We start from the raw sequence: 20473 nt of genomic DNA on the forward strand, positions 1-20473 counted from the left end.
TTGATGTGAACTTAGGGAAATATGCCGCTTCCAGTTGGACCATGGCGGGCCGTACGACCGAGCTCTTAATTTGGTCTTCGGTCTACCATTCGCTCAAGCTACAAGTTCCTGTGATCATTGTTGTGCAAAGCTGATTTGACAGATATTCAGGTACAAGGGACTGTCGCAGCACATCACTTGGCACAACAACAGGGACAGGGATATTACTCTTAGGATCTCTCCTTAAATTGTCAATTCTGCAAGCATACGCACCGGGATATACCAAGCAACAAACTCCAAACTCCAGCAGTCCTAAGATACGCCGAATGCCATCCCAAGATCATAACTCGTACCCTAAACTGATTTTACTTTCGTCCTCGAGCCATAAGCCTATCGTGCAATTCAACAACAATATCACTCCAGGGCTCCCGCTCTGGATTATCCGCCTTGGACACAATACTATCTCCCATACGTGTAGATAAGTATTCACGCACGTTATCAACCTTGAAGTGCTCGCCATATATGATTTTTGCTTCAGGGATGATGGCAACCTGGACACCTTGAAAGGTGTGCTTTGCTTGAAGACCTAGCGTGAGCTCAACCTTCGTCTCCAAGGATACCAACAACAACGCGGTCCTGACGGCGATACTCGAGTCGCCCGTCTTCGTCACCGTGCTGGGAAATGTGCAGTTCAACAGGTGGATGTCGTTGGCAACTGCGCCAGCTTTAGTCCATGCAGAACCAACGGCTCGGAGCAGAGTGGAGATCTTTGTGCTCGCCTGGTTCAGACTTCTGACGTAATCACGAATGGCTTGCACGAAAAATTCCTTTTCGGGCGTGGCTGGCTGTGGATCGCGATCCCGATTGGCCGCGATGTACCAGAGGTCAATGCGGGAGTTACTAGCGTTGCCGGTTTCAGTGGAGTTGCTGCTGCCCTGGAACGATGCAATGTCAAATACAAGCTCAATCTCGCGACGGTAAGTCATGGAAACCATGCTGCCAGTGATGCCGCTGATGTTCCAACCATGCTCTTTCTCAATGGCATCCACTCTCGCTGTCCGCTTGATTAGCCATGCTTGAATGCATAACAGGGATTTTCCACATGCTTACCTTTCAAGGAGTTGATCTCATTTGAGCTCCACCCCCTGCACTCTTCTCGAACCTGTTCTGCCTCTTCGATCGTAGCAACACACTCTTGCTTTCGCTTAGCTACTTGATCAGCGGCTGCCTCGGTTTCTTTGAGACTTTTCTGCAAAGCCTCAATTTGCCGCATTTTCGATTCCATATTAGAATCGACCTCCATTAGTTCGGCACGGGCTGCTTGCAAGTCTTCGGGGTCGCAATCAGCTAGCTCTTCAGCCATCGCCTGAAGGGTTTCGTGCTCAGCTTGAAGTGCTTCGAATTTGCTGAGAAGGCCTGGCAGAATCGAATGAAGCAATTCCTCTTCTTTCTGCAGGACTCTCTCATCATCGTCCATGCCCTCGACAATCTTGGCCAGGCCTTCTTTGAGACCATCTTGCAATTGTGTCCGCCACTCATACCACATGGCTTTACTCAACAATCGGGCGTGTGTCTTGACATTCTTGAATTGGTTGTCCATCAGGAGCTTAAACTCGGGCGATGCAGAGATGTACTCTTTGAAAAGGGGAGGGTTCTCTTCCAGGGTTTCGGTCTCAATCTCGCGAACAATCCGTCTTCCTTCAGAGATGTACTTTTTTAGTTCACGACAAGAATGCTGGTATAATTCGAGCATGGGAACTGTACAAGCACCAGCGACAACACAGCGCTCAAGTGAGATATCGTCTTCGCTTTGCAGGATGCTATTCCGCATAGCGTCTGGAGCTTGAGTGTGGCGTCGCTTGGTGGTCGTAAGCTCCATGAACCGAATGCTTGTCATATTCAGGAAGTCTTGCAGATGCATTCGCTCACCATCGTCATCACGAATATCGATTTCAGTGACATGAGATGGCTCCTCCAGGCTGAATGTGTTGGTAGGTTGATCTTCGACATCTTTGAACTTGCCCTTTCCCTGTGGAGACAGCGCAAGCGTAGTTTTCAATGGCGAAGAACGAGACGCAGTCGGTGTACCTGCATTGCCGCTGGTTTCCCCCAACATAAGACCTGAGGCACGGGTTGTGCGGCCGGTGGTCTCGGCTTTTGACGGCGGGGCGTTCAGCCGTACATTCTTGACAGGGGAACTTTGGTGGCCTTTAAGTCTCTTGATGCCATCTCTTTCATCGCCTTCATCTTCATCGTCGAGCTCAGCTGGACGCTTGCCCAAGAGGCCTCTTGCGCTTCCTACGGCGAGACTCTTGCGTCCTCGGAAGGGAGCGCTCTTCTTCTTCGGCGTCATGCTAGAGATCATGCCCTTCAAAGTAGCCGTCAAATTCTCATCATCACCGTCGGCTTCTCTTTCCAGGATCTTTCGGCCATTCTCCCTGTCTTCGTCCTCCACACGCTCTCTCTCGGCCTCGATTTCGATGATACGAGGATCTGCGAAAGTAACGCCACGTCCTGGGTTTTCAGGAACGAAGTCACTCGCTGTTTCGCCGATCGAGCCACGACGGTCTAAAATCTGTGCAACTTTAGGAGATCCTAGTCCTGAGCGGTCAGCCCCAATGCCTGAAAGTCGCCGGTTCTGAGGTGTCAGCACATGTCTCGGTGTAGAGACGCCAGTGGAAGGGTCTTGCTGGAAGAGACAAGTTTTCTGTGGGCTTTTCCGAACAGACTTGGGAGTTGTTGATATATTGGTGGGTCGCACAGGTGATGAACTTCCATAGGCTGACCCTCTGGCAGGCGGTGTCTTGAGAGACGACGAGGGCGCCTTGGACTTCGGTGTAAGCTCTTTAAAGGGGCTGGATGATTTCGCAGGAGACAGATTCCGTACGGGCGATGAGGATGCATGTCTTTGATTTGTACTGCGACGAACTTGGTTTCCACGAAAAGGGGAGAAACCGGGACTTTCAGCGTTAGGAGTGGGGTTGGCAATAGCCAGAGCTGATAGACGTCGCTTTGCGGGAGAGTTGGCAGCGACGGGTGTGCTATCGTTCTGGTTGGCCTCTTCTTCCATCACATGCTTGGCTAGAGCACGGGACTCCGCAGCATAAGGTTCTGCAATAATGCCACCTATGGCTGTAGTCATTTCCATGCCCATGGTTGCTTCGTCCTGGTTGTCTTCGCTGTCTTCGTCGTCTTCGATCGAAACAACTTTATTAGCCGGCAGAATCCTGCCAAGGCCAATGGTCATATCCATGGTAGCTTCGTCGTCGCCCGCCACGGTTCGTCGGCGGCTTGGAATCGACGTTCTTCCTGCACTTGATGCTGGCTTCGATCCCAACACACCTCCCATGACGGTTGTCAGCTCCATCGACATGTCCTCGTAGTCTATGTTGCTTTCCAATTCAATAAGATCATCTTGTGGTGGGTGAGCTTGTCGAATGCCACCTAACGCCATAGTCATATCCATGGTGGCGTCCTGCATTGGAGAGCTCTCTATCACTCTGCTGGGGCTGATAGATGCTTGGCGTGTGTTGGCTACCTGCTGAGAAATAATGCCTCCAATGACCTTGGTCACATCCATCGACATCTCTTCTTCATCGAGCATGTCATCCTCTGGCGCATTGGACTTGATGATACCACCCATAGCATGAGTCATTTCCATGTCCATGTCCATGTCCATCTCGGTGCCGTGTTCATCCTCTTGATCTCCAGCTGGCGCGCTGGCCTGGTCGGTACTCGATTGACCAAGGTGTACCTGTGGGACGTTGCGGGGTGGCGGCGCTGGTTTTTTGGCCCAGCCAAATGACGGGATGATCTCCTCTTCCTCGTCAATGCTCTGAGTCTGCGCTTGCATCTGCGCCGTTCGTAGAGCATCGTCCAATGTATCGTTGACTGAATCATCAGAGCGGTCGGTCCAATTAGAGCGGCCTGAGGCGATGGATGTGCCTGTGACCTCGTCTATATCCAGATCCATTGTCGTTCCGTCATTATCAGAGTCACTTGCTGAGTCTGAATTGATCTCTTCATGCTCTTCGATCACACCATCTGTTGCTTCAGAATCCGAACTATAGACGGAAGAGGCTAGAGTGTCGTCAACCCGATCATGGAAGTTGGATGTGGAAGCTACCGAGCTTCGTCTTCGCTTCTTCTGATGCAAATCTCTTTGGTGTTCTGGTGTATCGGCCACGAGGTCTTCCTGCTCAGGTGGCGTAGATGGCGGCTCTGATGCATCGGGACTGGCTGGCGTGGGGGCGTGTGGTGGTGCCGCGAGTGAGGATGCGCGTCTTCTATCATCCGTCGACGTTGTAGAATCTTGCATGAACTCCATCACTTGGAAAGTATGCAGTGTAGCCTCTGCGGCAAAGGAGACCCTACGGTTGGCCAGAGACTTTCGCCGTGCCTCCCTGCGATCCTTGACCTCCTTTTCCAGGGCTTTCCTCTCCTCCTCGTCGCGCTTGCGTGCAGCGGATTGTTGTTCTTCCTCTGTGCGCAGGGCAATCTTTGTCCCAGAGGAGCTGGAATCGTCTCTTCCGAAGGGGCTAGCTGAGTTCTCTCGCCCTTGGATACTGGAACCAAATCGCGACTTGGGCTTATGGGGAGGTATCTCTGGCAATATAGGCATTGTGGGCTTCAAGATGGATCTGGGGGGCGGTCTCGCTGGCGCAGCCAATGACTGGTGTACATATTAGCCGTCCGAGTCGGCACTGGCTAAGCAGAAAGTGAGGTTGAGTGTAGGTTAACATACCACTCGTCTATTACCGGAGCCTGGCTTGAGTGCATCGAATCCTCCAGGTCCCATGCTCTTACTTCGTGACTTCTTTCGGCCTCCATTACCGGCCAAAGAACTGGCCACATCGACGGTGATGTTCTCCTTGTCCATCCTCTTGCGCGCTGGGGACTGGCCCGTTCCTACTGACTTGCGCGCACGTCGTGTTGAAGGCATGGTTGCCTCTGCATGGCTAGGCATGTTGGCGGCAGCAAAGCAACGCGGCTATGGCTGAAAAATGAAGAGCAAGTATCAAGGCAAAGCCAAATGTCAGGTTCACGCTTTCCGAACCCCGACGCGCATGAACATCTTTAGAGTGTGGAGGATAGCGATGGATCGCGTCACAGATACAGGTCGTAACGCCAACCGACGAGATTATTGTTTACAGCACTTCCTGATAGAGACTAGTGCGGGACATGCATTCAGGATAAGGACGGGGTCTTTTGGAGCTTGCCTTTATTACATAAGCGGACTGACGACGGCTTGTCGCGCCCTTGACGCTTTGACGCTTGGACGCTTTTGGGGCGTTGCGGCGTTGTCTGTGGCCTACCTTGCCAAGCATGCGCCACAGAAAGAAAGCACAGATCTTTTTCACCCACCCTTGCGAATTTCTCCCTCAGCCACAAAGACCGGCGGAGAAAAAGAGATCAAGCCACAGCCCTTTTTACTGCCCGCACACAAATTTCGAAAATTCCGGGATTGGATGGACCCGCCTTTGATCGAAAATCGAGCAACACCATTCTTTCCCGCCAACCTCAAGTCGACTAACAACACAGCACAACTCGGCACCCACGATCTTGCGACCCCATCGACAATCGACAATCGCAGCCATGGCCACCGAGCTTACCGTCCAGTCTGAGCGTGCTTACCAGAAGCAGCCTCACATCTTCCAGAACGCAAAGGTCAAGACCAAGTCTGCCAGACCTGGTAAGGGTGGCCGAAGATGGTACAAGGACGTCGGTCTGGGTTTCCGTACCCCCACCACCGCCATTGAGGGCAGCTACATTGGTATGTTTCTCTTGTCTTTGAGAAGATGAAGATATTCGCGAAGATGGGACAGAGACAAAGAAAGAAAGAAAAAAACAAGGTCGAATCGGAGCTCGAAATTTGCGACACTGTTTCTTTCTTGATTGGAGAGGGTCATTTTTCGGGAACCGACGCGACAGCCTTACGATGAGGCCAAAGGGAGACGAAGAAGAAGGAATCAAGCCAAGCCAGAACTGTGACTGACATTTTACTCCCAACCTACAGACAAGAAGTGCCCCTTCACCGGTCTCGTCTCCATCCGTGGCCGTATCCTGACCGGCACCGTCGTTTCCACCAAGATGCACCGTACTCTCATCATTCGCCGAGAGTACCTCCACTTCATCCCCAAGTACGCCCGTTACGAGAAGCGCCACAAGAACCTTGCCGCCCACGTTTCACCGGCTTTCCGTGTTGAGGAGGGTGACCAGGTTACCGTTGGACAGTGCAGACCTTTGAGCAAGACCGTATGTGGAAATGTTGATGCCACGATTCGCTGGCCAAGTCACTAACATGCACTGCAGGTTCGATTCAACGTCCTCCGTGTGCTCCCCCGCACTGGCAAGGCCGTCAAGAAGTTCAGCAAGTTCTAAGCAAGCTAAAATGGGTACATCACTTGTGGGGCATTCCGGCGTCAATTGCATGAAAGGGTTCGTCATGTGTTCTGAGAATTAGGACTAGGACGGTTCATAGGATGCTGCTCGGCCATACGAAGCCATGTTTATGCAGCTGCAGAATAAAACGATTTCACGCGCACCACGAATTCGACTTCGATCTGGAGCAACTGTTGTTAGTGTTTTGATGATGGAATTGGAGGACAAGAGGGCCGAGGGCTCGTGGAAGAATAAGATTGCACTCTTTTTCTGGATCTGACTGACGGCCATGTCCGAAGGGGCAGATGCTATCTTCCCTACGTGAGGTGAAGGTGCCAGTCGTCATAAAAAAGTGATAATACCTTGATAACGAATTCGTGGCCGCGCAATCTTTGATGTACTAACCGTTGAAGTGGGATGAAATAGTCATCCACCGAGGGTTATGTTGGCTTGCTGCTCGAGTCCGAAATCATGAACAAGTAATCTTCGTATACCTCCATGTTCACGACGATTTGCATTCACAGAACAGTCAGCCGAGAACATGCATTTGAGCTTGGCAAGAGTTGCTGCGGGCGGATCTATACTCTGGCCCTTTGCATATGATATTGGATCGTTGATTATGATAGCAAGCCAGATCGGAGGTCAGTTCATAACGATCTGTCATGTCTATGTTGATTCTTTCACACTGTGCATTTGAGCGTCATCTGCTGCCTAAATCACTGTACGTAAACGCGTAGGGCACGGTACTAAGTTATACACGTCTCTGAAATCCCAGAAGGTCGGCAAGTTCCGGGCCAATTCAGAGCTTCAGCTTTTTTTTTCCCTTGAGTAACGCGACAAATGCAACTTCAAGCCTTTGAACGACGATTGGATTGACTGGCTATCATATGTGGTATCCCTCATAGCAAAGAACCGAGCGAAGAAGAAAAGGACAAAAGTAATTGAGCGACATCATGCCCAGTTGGTGGAACAGCCTTTGGGGCTCAAACACCACAGACGACCCCCTAGGAAGCCTTGACCCCAAGCTTCGTGAATACCTCGAGAAGGAGTCCCCTATCAAATACTCGAACTCGCAACCCCAACAATCACAACAACAACAACAACCACCACATCAGACACAACCCAAGGCAACTCCCGCCGCACACGCCACGCAAAGCGAACAGGAGCAAGTTCAGCCTCTAGTACCGAGAGAGTCGCAATTCCAAGACGGCCGCTATGCGCATCTGTGGAAGAACTACCGGCCGCTGGCCGAGATCGAGGCCGAGACCAAGAGCGACCAGGAGAAGATCATGGACGTGTTAGAAGGCTACAAGGAGCGCAAGAACCAGATCGGCAAGGCCGCCCTGGAGAACTGCGCCCTGGAACAGGTCGACTGGCGCAAGTGCATGAGCAATCCCACCATAACCGAGCGCTTCACCATGTGTCGGGCCGAGATCAAGAAGTTCGAGAGGTGCTACAACATGCAGACGGTAATATATCCCGTCTTGGCGCAGTCGACGGAAATCCCCCACAAGTGCTAATGCCGTCTTTGCAGAGGTTATTAAAGACCCTTGGCTATTTGTCGACGGCGAACCGGTCGCCAGAACTCGAGGAGGAGATACAGATGCACGCCGATGCGCTGTACCAGAAACTAGTACAGCAGGAAGCCGAGGTCGACGCCGCAAAGGCTGAGGGACGGCCGGTGCCCAAATTCGCACCTGTCATACCGAAAAAGCCAATGATCGCCATACCAGAGGTGGAGCTCAGCGCAGAGCAGCAAGAGCTCATGCAGACGAGGCTGGAGAAAGTGTCTGAAGACGAAAGACCAGCAGAAGCGGAGGCGTTCAAGGCAGAGCTCCGGGCCAAGGCCGAACTCCAGGGCAGGATCAAGAGTATTTGGGATCAGCAGGCAGAGGAGAGGAAGGTCAGGCAAGAGCAAGGGCAAGGATCAATGTGGGATAAGTTTATGGGTACCGTCAGAGGTGGCGACGAGAAGAAGTAAACTGGGGATCCATGGTCAAATATTCGTTCATTGGGCAGGACGTGTATCTCTCATGAGATGCCTGTACAGCTACTGTACTATACTCATACTGTATGATCAGGAAGGGCTGCGGTCCTAAGAGTCGCCGGTGAGCAGCAGCACTCAGTTCATGTTTGTGAATTGAATCCCCTGAGGAACAACCACAAGTCAACGACTACCAAACCCGTGTCGCACGCCAAGAGCAAATGTTGCAAAAGTAGCCGCGTTTGTGTTGGCCTGATAACCTTGGAACTTGACCTCATGATAAGTCGCAATCGAAGATGCATCGAGGGACCGTAGCAGCCCTCTACGCCGGCCTTGGCTCGGGGGGAGGGCGGGTTTTGTCTGTCATGGATCGAGGTGGATGGGCCGGCCACCCTTCCGAATGTGCGCACACCTCGGATCAGGCGAGGCGGCTATGCCTCTCAGGGGTTTCCTCCGGTCTTGTTTTTTTTGTTTTTGTTTTTTTGCCAATTTGAATACTGCCGGAGTGAAGTCTTCTTTGAGAGACTTTCCCGCGTTGGCATGGACGCCGCTCGTGACTGGTCTCCTGGCACCATGCTTCCTTGGTTGGTTCGGTATTCCTGAACAAATAAAGGCACACCTCGCAATATGGTTGAGTCGGAGCCAGTGCTATGCTTCCAGCTAGAGAGTCAGAGTGCCGTGGCAGGGCGGTCAGGACATATTGTGAACCATCGCGACGTAGTGTTATCATTCGTCTTGAAAATACTTTTGAGAGCGGATTTGCTCTTCATGTTATCTGGTGAGATCATGAACAATTTGTGCTTAGGTTGACATAACGTCAACCTATTTTTAAATATTTTAAATTGTGAAATAAGGTTACTGATGCTCAGAATGATGAATCCAGGAAGACTAGCATTTCATTCTATAACCTGCTTGACCGTGTGAGTGAAACTTTTCGTTTAAACCTCAAAGCTTTTGTATCTCGAATGCGTGGTTTACTATGTCAAAGTTATCATTTCCGAGCGGGTAAGTACAAGCCTAAAGAAAAGCTCGACAATGCTGTGTTGGTGCTCAACTTGGCCCACATCGGTTATGGCATATGGCCTTATCAAAGAGCCAGTTTCGAAAGACGAGATAGATTCTCCGTAAAGTTTTTCCTGATGAAAGAAAGGAAATCAGAAGAACGAGAGGAAAGTACGAAGGAACTGCCGCAAGAAAGTAGCTTCATGTACCATTTCATCATCACTTTCGTCACCATCAGTATCCCGTCTACTAGCCACAGATGGCCCTTTAGTGGAAATAGGCGACCTATAATCGCCAGGCTACAACAAGCATACTTCTATTTGCTCCTCTCCGCTCAGTACATGCTGCAGTATTCAAAGGTGAACATGGTGCAGGAAACCCGTCACAAGTTCTGGTCAAAAATACCTTAGGTTGCGCTGTAGTGCCAATGAGACTGGAGGGAACCCTTGCTAGCAACATGGCAGAGCCTTGGCTGGTACCATCCCAACCTCGTCAAGTTTCCACAGCTCGGAATGCATATCCTGTACTGAGTGACGTTGATACAGATTCGCCACTTCCGTATGCCTCTAATATGACAACGGTGAAGGAAGCCGTATGTCAAAATCAAATTGAAACACCGTTAACACCCCTGTCTTCTCGGTTACGCTGTGCCTTCTATCAATAAATCAAGTAGCGCTGGCTGCGGCTTTCTAACGAGATTGTCGACATGGGAGATATTTTACAGCAGTTAGCTAAGTCAGGGGCTGGTATCGAGCCTATTTCCGAGCTTTCTGAGATTGATGAGGTGCAAGCAATCGCTTCGAAAGGATATTGAAAGTTGTGTCCAATGGTTGTACGTCTAGTGGTATCATATGACGTGTCGGCACACGACAACGGCAGCTTCTCTCCGTCATATTTCAATATATGATGGCAATGAGGACATCCACTTGCCTCGCCACTGATAAGGGTCTTCTTGACTAATTGTAAATCTTTGTAAAGACTGTTTCCGAATTTGGTCCTCATTCTGATGCGACTCTACGAGCATTGTTTTTTGCTCACTGCTAAGAACCTGTCGATTCCGTTGTAGCACGGGCAGACAAATTTGCCTCAAGCCACATAGCGTCAGTCCCTGAGATGCCAAACCATTTACTCTGCGCGGAAGAAGGCCTGACAAAGGTCCCATGCGGATACAACACAAGGCCTTCGGGTCGATGGTTTCGAGAAGACAATGCTCGAGCATGCGGCGTAAAAACGACTAACATGGCAATCGTCCACAACTCCGCCCAAAAAAACTGTTCATTCTATCAATACTTTGACTTGAGAGGGGCCAAGCTTGAGCTTACCGGCAATCGCCAGGCGACCCTCTGACCACCAATATTTCGTTCACTGGCACACTTGTTGCCCTGCTTGAGTAAAACTCGCCGTGGACCGTCTGAAGGCATCAATATTGAACCAAAAGGCCTGTGGAATGTGGCCTAAAGCTTGGATCTAATTGAAGCAAAGAGGATCTTGCAGAGTTGCTTCCAGGCATAGTGTCTGTGACATTACACAAAGCTGCACTCCAAACTGTGGCAAGTGGTCAAAACCTTCACTCGGATATGCAGTGCCCCTTGATTTGAATTCTTCGATTAGTCGGTCTCTTTTTCATGTGACCAATAAAGTTAATAAAAAAATAAAAATAAAAAAAAACCCTGTTCATACAGGAGAATTAGAGAAACAAGTGCAAAAACTGCGATATCAAAAGGCTACAGGTAGCGGACATCTCTCTAGAGGACTCTGCCACATCGTGAGTCTGACACTCAAGCCAATGCGGAGAAATTGCATGATTTGTCGCACTCTCCTATCATTGCAGACTTCACTTGCATTTACAACATCTCCGTATGTGAATGTCAACGGTTAACCGTGGAGCCAGCCGTTCGACTAAGAGGCGCGGATTGTTAAAACACAGCTTGGAAATTAATTTAGACCAAAGCTGGTGGGAGCTCATGATCCTGAAGCAGAGCAATTCGGATGGAGAGATTGGAGTAAATACGTCTTCCGTGACCTCACTGCTTTTTATATTTATATTTATCATGTTGTTTTTTTACAAAGACGTCTGCACATTCTAGTGATTCGTGTAAGAAAAAGTGCCAAACTCAAAGCCTGTAGCTTTTGTTGGGATTGTTTAAGCGAAATTAAAGGCAATTTTATTTTGGCTATTTCTGGATACAGATCGTGGGATTAACATGGCTGATCTATCCTATCAATGACATGCTTTTTCTGTACAAACAGTCGTGATCGGATATACATTTTATACTTATAGTTGTGTAAATCATGTGCAAATCATTACGTTTCAATTTGTATCTCCTAATTATTGTACTATGATATGTTCCATGCTTTCTGGATCTCTTTCGAAGCTTGGATGCAACAAGTTATATTTGAAGGACTCGCATACTGTGGTTCCGATAATGCAATGCGATAGCCACCACACCGCCGAAATCCTCAGATATCGCTACAAACACTCCAACCATATCAAGGGTCGGTGGGGTAGAGTTACCGCCCAACATCAGTCGAGGTAAGACAAGATCCTGAATGGTAAGTTTCAAAGAGCAGGCGTTCTTTGAGACCTGCAGGTTCAGAAAAGATGAGACCATGATTGGGTAAAAAGTGCCTAATCAATGCCAAGGATGTGCTGAACGGAGAGCTGAACAATATCTTCAGCCAGCTCTCGGCTAGCTCGCATCCAACCAAAGGCTTTAAAGTGCTGTGTGCGAACTGCAGAGATGGAATATACTTCTGACTTTTTGGAACGTTACCAAACTATTTGCTGCATATGAACTATCTTGCTGTGTACAGATACCATATCCTTGTGCAATGCGGGCCATGAATTTGTTTGCGCTACTTGCTTCGCCTGTGCTTGCCGGCACCTTGGGTCCTCTGTCCATAGACCAAAGCGATATCTATAAAGGTCAGCGCCAGTGTGTCTTCAGTTGCTACGAATACTCTTCTATCGACATAGTTGGCGGTCCAATCGCCGAAGAGCTCTCCTGTGCATATCGCCCGGTGCAAAACGACTGCTTCTGTCGACCAGACCTGCAGCGCGAAGCTGTCAGTTACATTTCGAGCTGCGTGGGCAGGTATTGCAGTAGCAATCCGCTCGATATCTCGACTGCGACGAATATCTACAAAGACTACTGTACGAGCAATGGGTATCTTCAGGCACAGGCGACCACTGAGGCGTCGATTACAGGTGCGTTGACAGTTACTGTTACAGAGGCGGTGGCGACCCGGACGGTGACTGTCTTGAGTAATGCTCGTGGTGGCCCTTCGTCTGCTTGCAGCCTTAGCTGGAGCCTCCTCGTTATACTGGTCACAATCACCGTGGGGGTCACGGGTGGTGTTGCTAGTATCACTGGATTCCGTTAATGCGTAGGTGGAATTTCAGGAACATCCACATCGTCTACTACACCTCCATCTACGAGTATCGCTACGAGTGTTGCTCCAAGCTCTGCATCTATTAGACAGTCGTCTCCATTGAGCACAGCCACTGAGACTACAAGTACAGGCACCGCAATAACGACCTCTTCATCTACCGCGAATACAGCAACAAGCCCGACAATAGCATCGAGCGGAACAAATGGAGGCGGCGATGGACTCAGTGGTGGGGAAATTGCGGGTATAGTTATAGGCGCAATTAGCGCGGTTGCTACTATAATAGGTGTTTTCTATGGTCGCAAAGCGCTAATGAAGAGTAAGAAAGCGGAAGGGGCACTAGCAGCAACGACTACTCGAGGATACTATGGATGATAATCATAAGAGTATTGATCCAGTCGGCTTAAAAGCGGATCCGACTCCACGAAGGCGCGTGATGCACTGTTAGTAGTTGATCAAGAATTGTTGGTGAATTGATTTGGAATGCTTGAAAGCACTCTAACAAACGGGGTCACCAAGTGGCCCCTGGTACTACAAGCGAACCCACGGCTCATCTTCTGCATATCATTACATTGCGGACGTAAGGGTTGTGAGTAACGATAGGGGGCCTGGGCTTTACTACAAACTGCCAAACATCTTTAGCCATTATGATGCGCTACCGGTGTGGTGTGCTTGATTTCGACTTACGGGAGCAGGGGGACTGGTTTGGAGCCTTAATTGTGCTGATACATCCATGATCTGATGCCGGAGCAGCGCGCAAACACAGGAATCCTTTCACGATGCAGGTCGCCGGATTCTACCTAGCGAGCAACACGGCTGATGCACATCCGTTGACGATGAGTCTACCACTTCGAGACACTGACTCGACACCCTGCAGCTTCCAGCCCAAACCCCGAAACCTGCGTCATCCGCCGGAAGTTTATTTTACTCTGCGCCTTTCATTCCACCTTCGAGACAAACTTGTCTGCCAATATTGGTTGAGAAGTACACACATACAGCTTTCTATAATTACGGATGTCAAGTGGAGCGACCTGAATTGACACTAGTGCACGCTAGTTACATAGGCAGCAGTATAACTTTCCCTCCGCTCCACCAAACTTATTCACCCTTGCTGACCGTCCCTAGCTGGACGAAGCCTATCACCATGATGCTACACACAGCCCGCGTCCAGCCTGTGGGCGGGGAGGAGGGGAAAGAGACAAAGCCCCCATCAACGCCAAACACTTATATGAGCGTCAGGCCAGAAGCGCAGCAGTGGAGAGACGAGCGGAAGAGCAGCGGTGTGAAATGGTGGTCTTGGAAAATTGTGTTATGCTGTGGCTCTGCATAGCTTCATCAGCAGGATGAGTTCGACAACCTTCGGATCGGGCGAGCACTAAAAAGTGCAGACTGGAAATATGACCGTACTTCCACAACCCACCATTAATAATCCGTCCCCTTCGGCAGTGAAAACACCCAGCGACACAAGCAATTCAGTGCGTGTCTCGATTTTGCCGCCGAAGCGTATACACATAGCGAGGGAATTCTCTGGAAGGGGAACCATGCGAGTGGTGGATATAATATACACGGCCAGATTTGGTTGAAAGGAGCTTAATTAATGGTACCATATTGTTGATTTACCGCATTACCGCAAAAGACAACCTGTGTAAAAAAAAAAAAAAAAAATACTATCAACCCACGAATCCAAGTGAACTCATAATAGTGCGCAGGCCTGAGAGACTCCCGTGTGCGAAGTCGCCATCATTTTTCCGGATCGTTATATCAGCTCATCCCCCCACATCACCACTCAATAGGTTGAGACTCGAAAGGCCTATCAAAGAAGGAGGGCAATACCGAGCTTGGCATGACCTTGCTTTGGAATTGAGGGTGGTTTTCATATGCCATAAAGCCAGTACCCTCGTAACAGCCAACATACTCAGCGTCGATCTCATCGGCCTTGAGTATACCTACATCAACCCAAAGCATTAAGTCACCACCTTCCATGTCGCCACCTGGACTATAAGCCGTCATGAAATCGCGTCTCAATTTGACGTGGACCTTGTCGTATCTGCCCAGATGCTCCATGTAGGACATATCAAGCCAGAAGAGAATCTGTGCCTGACGGATGTAATCCAAGCCAGGGAAAATCGACGGACCATTCGTCATGTCATGTGGGCTGACGTGCTTACCCTCGACACCAGTCTTGGCTGTCCGCAGAGTGCCATCGGGCTGCTTGTTGCCCGCAAAAGCATGACAGGCCCTTGCAGACACCATACCCTTCGATGTTCCGGCGGTCACCACGTTGGTGACCCACTGCTTGGCCAGAGCATCGAAGTTGTCGTCCCAGTAGTCGCGCTCCCTCTCGGACATGGCGCTGTAGTCCTGGCCCTCCACGACGAAGCAGATGTTGTCCGGGAAGTTAGGCATTCTGATTCTGCCGTTTCTGACCTGCCCTTTATGAGGCCCGGGATCGGGCAATGCATCTAGGGGGGACGAGAACTTGTCTTCCGGAGTATTAGGTGTCATGCGAGACCGATAGGAACCCCAGTATCCATGTTTCGCCGTTAAAGGTATGAGCTTTCCACAGTGACCGAATCCGACGGGCTCATCCTTGTTCGTCTCGAACATGGAGCGCGTGGCGGGAAGGCTGACCGTCTCCCGCCAGAAGCCGGCGTCATCGGATAAATCGTTCCAGAATGACTTGACATCTGCGCTCTCCCACCATGACTTGAAGGTCTGTGGCGATTCCCAGTAGCTCATCCAGATCTTTGAGGGAATGTCATTCTGTTCTAGTTCTTCGACAGCGATGGCTTGCTGCCTGACGAGAACATCAAACTTTTGAACTAGGTCGGCCTTTTGTGCATTAGGCGCCTGTGCGTGGTACTGACATCCGAAGATGGAAATAGTGAAATGGTGCTTGGTTGGGAATTTGGCACGTAACATATTGGACGACTTGCACCAGTCGCTACATCAACTTTGTCATCAAGAAATGACTATGAATAGGCCACAGAAAAGATATGTGCTAAGACTGCAAAGACGTGAATGTACACAGATCTCATGTGTAGCCGATTTATGGTTGTAGAATAATCAGTGGCTGAGGTATTTCAGTAAAAGAAGAGATCACCCGCCGACCTTTCAATTGCGTCGGATAAGGAACTCGATTTACTGTAGTAGTTCCTGACCGGCTATCCTCTCACAAGTACGTACCCGCCGTACAGCTACCGGCAATGGCATCTGGAATATTGTAGCAGACCTGCGGCCGTCACACATCCGCCGCGATCTCGACTCGTTGATCCTGCCCCACAAGCGTGTGCTACACTACGGCTGGTGGAGGGCGCCGTTAAAACTCTATTACGGGTGGCAAAGCTGGCGAAACCAACTTACAGTAGCATGCTCTCCGTTATCGTCAGACTTGAATTCGAAACCACCTCATATTGCCCGCAACTATCTGGGCGATACATTGTCCCTGCGCCATAACTTATCTGTAGTGTAGATCCCGAGGATATTTGGACCTAAAGATTGGACTAGTCTAGTTGTTGTCTAAGTCGAGAAAATTCCTTAACCTATTTGTTTTGAGTGAGACCAGTATATGTGGAGAGTTACCATTTCTTTCTGCAAGACCCAGTGCAAAGTTTCCTGCACAACTTTGAATGGGAGGAGACATGATCGGATGTGATTTAAATGGGTTCATACTTTAAAGTGCCAGTTCGGCCGGCTATACCACATCAACAACCATCGTTATTCGTTTCATCATGCCATCCTCTGTCGCCAGCTTTGTCGTCTCTTCCGGGACTGTTGACGTATGAGCTGGGTAATTCAGCGTCAAACATCGATATGTTGCCATGCAATGCTAGCAGGGGTTCAGTTCCTGGAACCTCATACTATTCCCGTGACTCGAATGATTTGATCGATCCGTGACCTTCCATCATGCTACGACAAAGCAACCAGCTGCCTATCTTTGGTGACTAAGGTGCTAGACTCTTAGTCTCGCCATTCGGCACCGTTGCTTACCCCATTCGCTTGACCTGTGCCGCCTGCATGGGACGAAGCCGATGATGCGGCGGGAGTATCCTCGTCATCATCGTCTTCATCCAAGACCCGCGCAAGCTCGTCCGGGTCCTTCATCTTAGCATCAGGGTCGGCGCTGAAGTCTCCGTGCCCCTGGGCTTCGTGCTCGAACGTGTCGTCATCGGCACTGACAGAAATGCCCCTGGCGCCCCATTTGGACCTCCGGGTGCCAGATGGCGCGTCGCCGTTGCCACCAAGAGCCGGAGCGCTCTCCTCGTCGTCAGGCGCGTTGTCGAATCGCTTGAAGCGGCCAAAGATCCTGTCCAACAGCCAACCTCGGCTCAAGTCATCAGCATCCACGATGCCACCGTTTCGGAGCTTGACGCGCTGGCGCGTGTAGTAGACCCATGCGAAATCGATGTAGAAGGCGGTCTGGATAATGCCGAATACCACAGAGATGGTCGGAGGGCTATCACCTTGGCCGTAACGCCAAATCCAGTTAGGAATATACAGCGCCCGATAAGATCCAAGCGTAAGGATGTACCCGGAGTTGATGACGGTGGGTACGGTGGTCTGTCGGAGGAGCAGGAGTTGAGGAAGAACGGCTACGGACTCGAGGATCTCGGAGAAATCCCAAAGCCACTAGTATAGAAGTTGTCAGTTTCTCATGTGCTTGTTCATAACTCGGAAGGGTGGTTGGTCTCACGGTGAAGAAAGCCCAGTCGTTTCGCCTGTCGAAGATGAGCATAGCAAAAGGTGAAATGAGGAGGGAACCCCCGAGGACGGCGGCACCCAACTTCCAAGCGATCTCTCTTTCCCTCGTCCGAGCGTATCTGTATCTCATGATGGCGATGATGTAGATCGAGGAGGCGATGTAGAACAGCTTGAAGAACAAGTTCCAATCCGAGAGCTCGCTGAAGATGTCGGTGTACCTTGCGAAGAACACGACGGTGTAGAGTACTTGGGTGATCATGGATACGCCTTAACGGACTTGATCAGCATTGACTGGCAACGTTGCGACTTTGACATGGAGCTGCTGCTGCTGCTTACCTTCACTGCTCCTGTTCCGATGGATCGCGAATATCAAGATGCATTTCGACGCCATATGGGAGAGATCTCCCAGTATCCTAAATAGCTACTCGAGACGCATCAGCTCGTTGTCCAGTGGTCGCAAATCCAGCCCTCAACCACCAGAGCCAGGCTACCTACATTCATGTTGCTAGTGTTCCGTCCTTTCGGAATGTTGGCTGGCTGCACAGCTTGGTAGGAACTGAGTGAGCAGTAACTTGGGTCTTTCGTTGGAACACGGCACAGAGCCGAACGGGTCGCGGTTGATCAATATGTGAATGGTGAGAGGCAGCTGCCTACCGACGTGACTTGTATGGAGATGAGGTGAGTGACGGGCCATGTGTCGCATTACGTGGACGTGGACCCTGCAGGTGATGTGATGCAAGCTCCAGCTCGAGCTCCAGCCCCCAGCTCCAACTCCGGCTCCAGCCCCCAGTAAAGTATTCCGTGCTACAGTGAGACGGTACAGTGATACAGTACTCCCGTACGGAGCACAAAGCCGCTGTAGCACTCGACCTTTCGCATTTAGCAGCGCTGATCCCTGCCTCATTAGCGCAAGGCAGCCGCCTACCAACGGATACCGGTAGCCTGTCTGTCTCCTGTAACCTAAGGTTAGGACTTTGCAGTGGACCCGGTCATCTCGTCTGGTGTCCCAATTGTCTCTCAGCACAACGGGCGTTTGACAGATCAAGATATATCATGCATGTTTGGTTCTAGTTAACTGACACCATCCGCTTGAGTAAAGTAGCCGACTTCAAGACATTTGTACACTATCCTAGACCGTGGTTAATCCAGAGTGCGACTTGTGTAGCATGCTTGTCCTCTTTGAGGCCCTTCTCCGCTGTTGATGCCATCCTGACTCCTGTCAGCATTGGGACAGCATGATTGCCGACTCGTAGTTTGTGTATGTGGTGAAGCTACATAAAACTGTCATCACTATCAACAATGGCAGGCCAAGGAGATTTCATGTTGTTCTGTATCACTCAAGTAGGTTCGCCAAGTGCGACTCCACGACGTTAAACGTTATGATTCGTTCCATTGGCTTGCTATGCCAGTCTATACTATGCCAATGCTGCCTTAAACGCAACGGGGTATCTCAATGCCAACGCAATCCAAAGAGCCTTCCGCAACCAGTACAAGAAAGGCTGCAAAATCACAAGACCAAATGCTCTCCTTTTTTCGGTTTCCTTTTCATTTCCTTTCCTTTCCTTTCCTTTCCTTTCCTTTCCTTTCCTTTCCTTTCCTTTCCTTTCCTTTCCTTTCCTTTCCTTTCCTTTCTTTTTTACTCTCTCTCTCTCTCTCTTCTCCATCGTCGAGGCAGACATCTGATGTGTGTAAGATGTGTAAGAAGCATCAGACATCCGAAGCTTGAGAAGCATTAGACATATCGGATTACTTATATAAAGCATCAGACATATCGGGGTCATCATCTATGACGAAAAACTTAGGCGTGACTTCCGGTGACTTGTATTGCTCATCATATAAACCATCAGTCGTATCGGATTCATCATATTTGACGGGCGACTTGCCTAGTCCATCATCGCAGGTAGCTGGCATGTGTTTGAGGCCAATTGGAAGACTGAAAAGCTCACCTGGTGCGCTTCTGATCTTGCCCGCTTCAATCAAATGGAAGTGTCCCATATCACACTGAGCAACAGCATTCTCACCGTCTTCCAGGTCTGGTATCTCGAATTGGCTGCTGCTCAAGTTGATATCACCTTCGGTAGCATTATCCCCGACCAGGCCGACGCCAAAAAGATCGTCACTTCCGTTGAGGCTGATGTCACCCAGATCAAAAGGATCATAACTGTGCTTGTCGGCAGCCCTCTGCTTATCCTTGTCGTTCGGCGACGGTCGCTCACCAGCAGACTCCGAGATCTGCTCCAGACAAGGCTTTCCGGTGGTCTTCTCATGAAGAGCTCCCCTCGTGGTAACGTGGCGGCCAATCACGTGCTTGGCCTTCTTGCGCCCGCAAGTCGAGGTTTGACCACTGTTCTCAAGAATACTGGTCCCTGCTTTGAAAACCTTGTATATTTCCAACGCTGATAGACCTGACTGACGCTTCAAGCTGGCCATAATGGCCGGATCGCCGCCAAGTTGGGTCAGAAGATATGAAGATTGCTCCCAGATAGCAGACTTCGGTGTACCATCAGCTCTGCGCTTAGTGCCTCTAATCAATACTTCTCTGTCCAAGTCTCCACCATTGACGAGAGAAGAGATCTGTAGATTGAGACTAGGTATAGCGTGTTGAACTTCAAGAGGGGTACCAGGTTGATGCTCAGGCCACTGTGCGAGACTGACCAATGGTTTTTGGTCAATAGTGATAGGCAAGAGTCGGGTCTGTGTATAAACAACATGTCAGTTAGTTGGCTTTTCTATCGAGTACAGCAATTCCCCTCCATAGTCCCTCCAAGAAGACGCTGAACTGCTACACGTACATCAGAGTGATTTGCATTGGAACCTGCAACAGTAATGTCGGCAGGGTCAAGGTCGAAAACACCTGTCCACGAAACCCAGGTTACTCGCTTCCAGCCATCGGCCATAAGACCAAGCATTTCTTCGAGAGTCGGAGGTTCTGTGTTAGGAAAGCCCATATTCATAGCTGCGTGGTCAAAGAAGGGGGTGTTGCCGACACCACGAGCTGTCAGCCAGCTGAAGATCATCCATCTGATCCAGTTGAGA

The 20473-nt window shown here is 50.1% G+C and overlaps 6 protein-coding genes across 6 annotated transcripts; 3 read left to right on the forward strand and 3 right to left on the reverse strand.

The window, feature by feature from the left end:
• Positions 1-229: 229 nt before the first annotated feature.
• BKA67DRAFT_619874 (uncharacterized protein) lies at positions 230-5070 on the reverse strand. The gene is made up of 3 exons (XM_046105465.1): positions 4724-5070; positions 1090-4651; positions 230-1033 (listed from the first exon to the last, which is right to left on the reverse strand). Exons 1-3 carry the CDS (start codon positions 4943-4945, stop codon positions 345-347), a joined length of 4473 nt encoding a protein of 1490 aa, XP_045962058.1. The 5' UTR covers positions 4946-5070; the 3' UTR covers positions 230-344.
• Positions 5071-5574: 504 nt separating this feature from the next.
• Positions 5575-6360, forward strand: BKA67DRAFT_656067 (ribosomal protein S17-domain-containing protein; the record flags this gene model as incomplete). Its single annotated transcript, XM_046106879.1, has 3 exons — positions 5575-5752; positions 5996-6234; positions 6292-6360. 3 exons carry the CDS (start codon positions 5575-5577, stop codon positions 6358-6360), a joined length of 486 nt encoding a protein of 161 aa, XP_045962059.1.
• Positions 6361-7313: 953 nt separating this feature from the next.
• Positions 7314-8341, forward strand: BKA67DRAFT_656068 (uncharacterized protein; the record flags this gene model as incomplete). The annotated part of the gene is made up of 2 exons (XM_046106880.1): positions 7314-7829; positions 7895-8341. The coding sequence occupies 2 exons, from the start codon at positions 7314-7316 to the stop codon at positions 8339-8341; spliced, it is 963 nt and encodes a 320-aa protein (XP_045962060.1).
• A 3555-nt stretch (positions 8342-11896) lies between these two features.
• Positions 11897-12730, forward strand: BKA67DRAFT_533016 (uncharacterized protein; the record flags this gene model as incomplete). The annotated part of the gene is made up of 2 exons (XM_046099640.1): positions 11897-11899; positions 12161-12730. The coding sequence occupies 2 exons, from the start codon at positions 11897-11899 to the stop codon at positions 12728-12730; spliced, it is 573 nt and encodes a 190-aa protein (XP_045962061.1).
• Positions 12731-14515: 1785 nt separating this feature from the next.
• BKA67DRAFT_656070 (heme-containing dehydratase protein) lies at positions 14516-15658 on the reverse strand (the record flags this gene model as incomplete). Its single annotated transcript, XM_046106881.1, has 1 exon — positions 14516-15658. One exon carries the CDS (start codon positions 15656-15658, stop codon positions 14516-14518), a length of 1143 nt encoding a protein of 380 aa, XP_045962062.1.
• Positions 15659-16664: 1006 nt separating this feature from the next.
• Positions 16665-18268, reverse strand: BKA67DRAFT_199690 (ER lumen protein retaining receptor-domain-containing protein). Its single transcript, XM_046095409.1, has 4 exons — positions 17933-18268; positions 17774-17858; positions 17430-17704; positions 16665-17365 (listed from the first exon to the last, which is right to left on the reverse strand). Exons 1-4 carry the CDS (start codon positions 17936-17938, stop codon positions 16697-16699), a joined length of 1035 nt encoding a protein of 344 aa, XP_045962063.1. The 5' UTR covers positions 17939-18268; the 3' UTR covers positions 16665-16696.
• Positions 18269-20473: the final 2205 nt, after the last annotated feature.

Source organism: Truncatella angustata, assembly GCF_020726525.1.
Source record: "Truncatella angustata strain MPI-SDFR-AT-0073 chromosome Unknown BKA67scaffold_2, whole genome shotgun sequence".
Classification (NCBI taxonomy): Eukaryota; Fungi; Ascomycota; class Sordariomycetes; order Amphisphaeriales; family Sporocadaceae; genus Truncatella; species Truncatella angustata.

What these genes read in the sequence shown, in the direction of transcription:
- BKA67DRAFT_619874 (XM_046105465.1), bottom strand. Translation starts at nt 4,945, where the DNA reads ATGCCTAGCCATGCAGAGGCAACCATGCCTTCAACACGACGTGCGCGC. An exon ending in GCTCCGGTAATAGACGAGTG is followed by an intron (nt 4,652 to 4,723) that starts GTATGTTAACCT and finishes TATGTACACCAG; the next exon opens with TCATTGGCTGCGCCAGCGAG. An exon ending in TGAGATCAACTCCTTGAAAG is followed by an intron (nt 1,034 to 1,089) that starts GTAAGCATGTGG and finishes TCAAGCGGACAG; the next exon opens with CGAGAGTGGATGCCATTGAG.
- BKA67DRAFT_199690 (XM_046095409.1), bottom strand. An exon ending in TCGGAACAGGAGCAGTGAAG is followed by an intron (nt 17,705 to 17,773) that starts GTAAGCAGCAGC and finishes AAGTCCGTTAAG; the next exon opens with GCGTATCCATGATCACCCAA. An exon ending in ACGACTGGGCTTTCTTCACC is followed by an intron (nt 17,366 to 17,429) that starts GTGAGACCAACC and finishes CTTCTATACTAG; the next exon opens with TGGCTTTGGGATTTCTCCGA.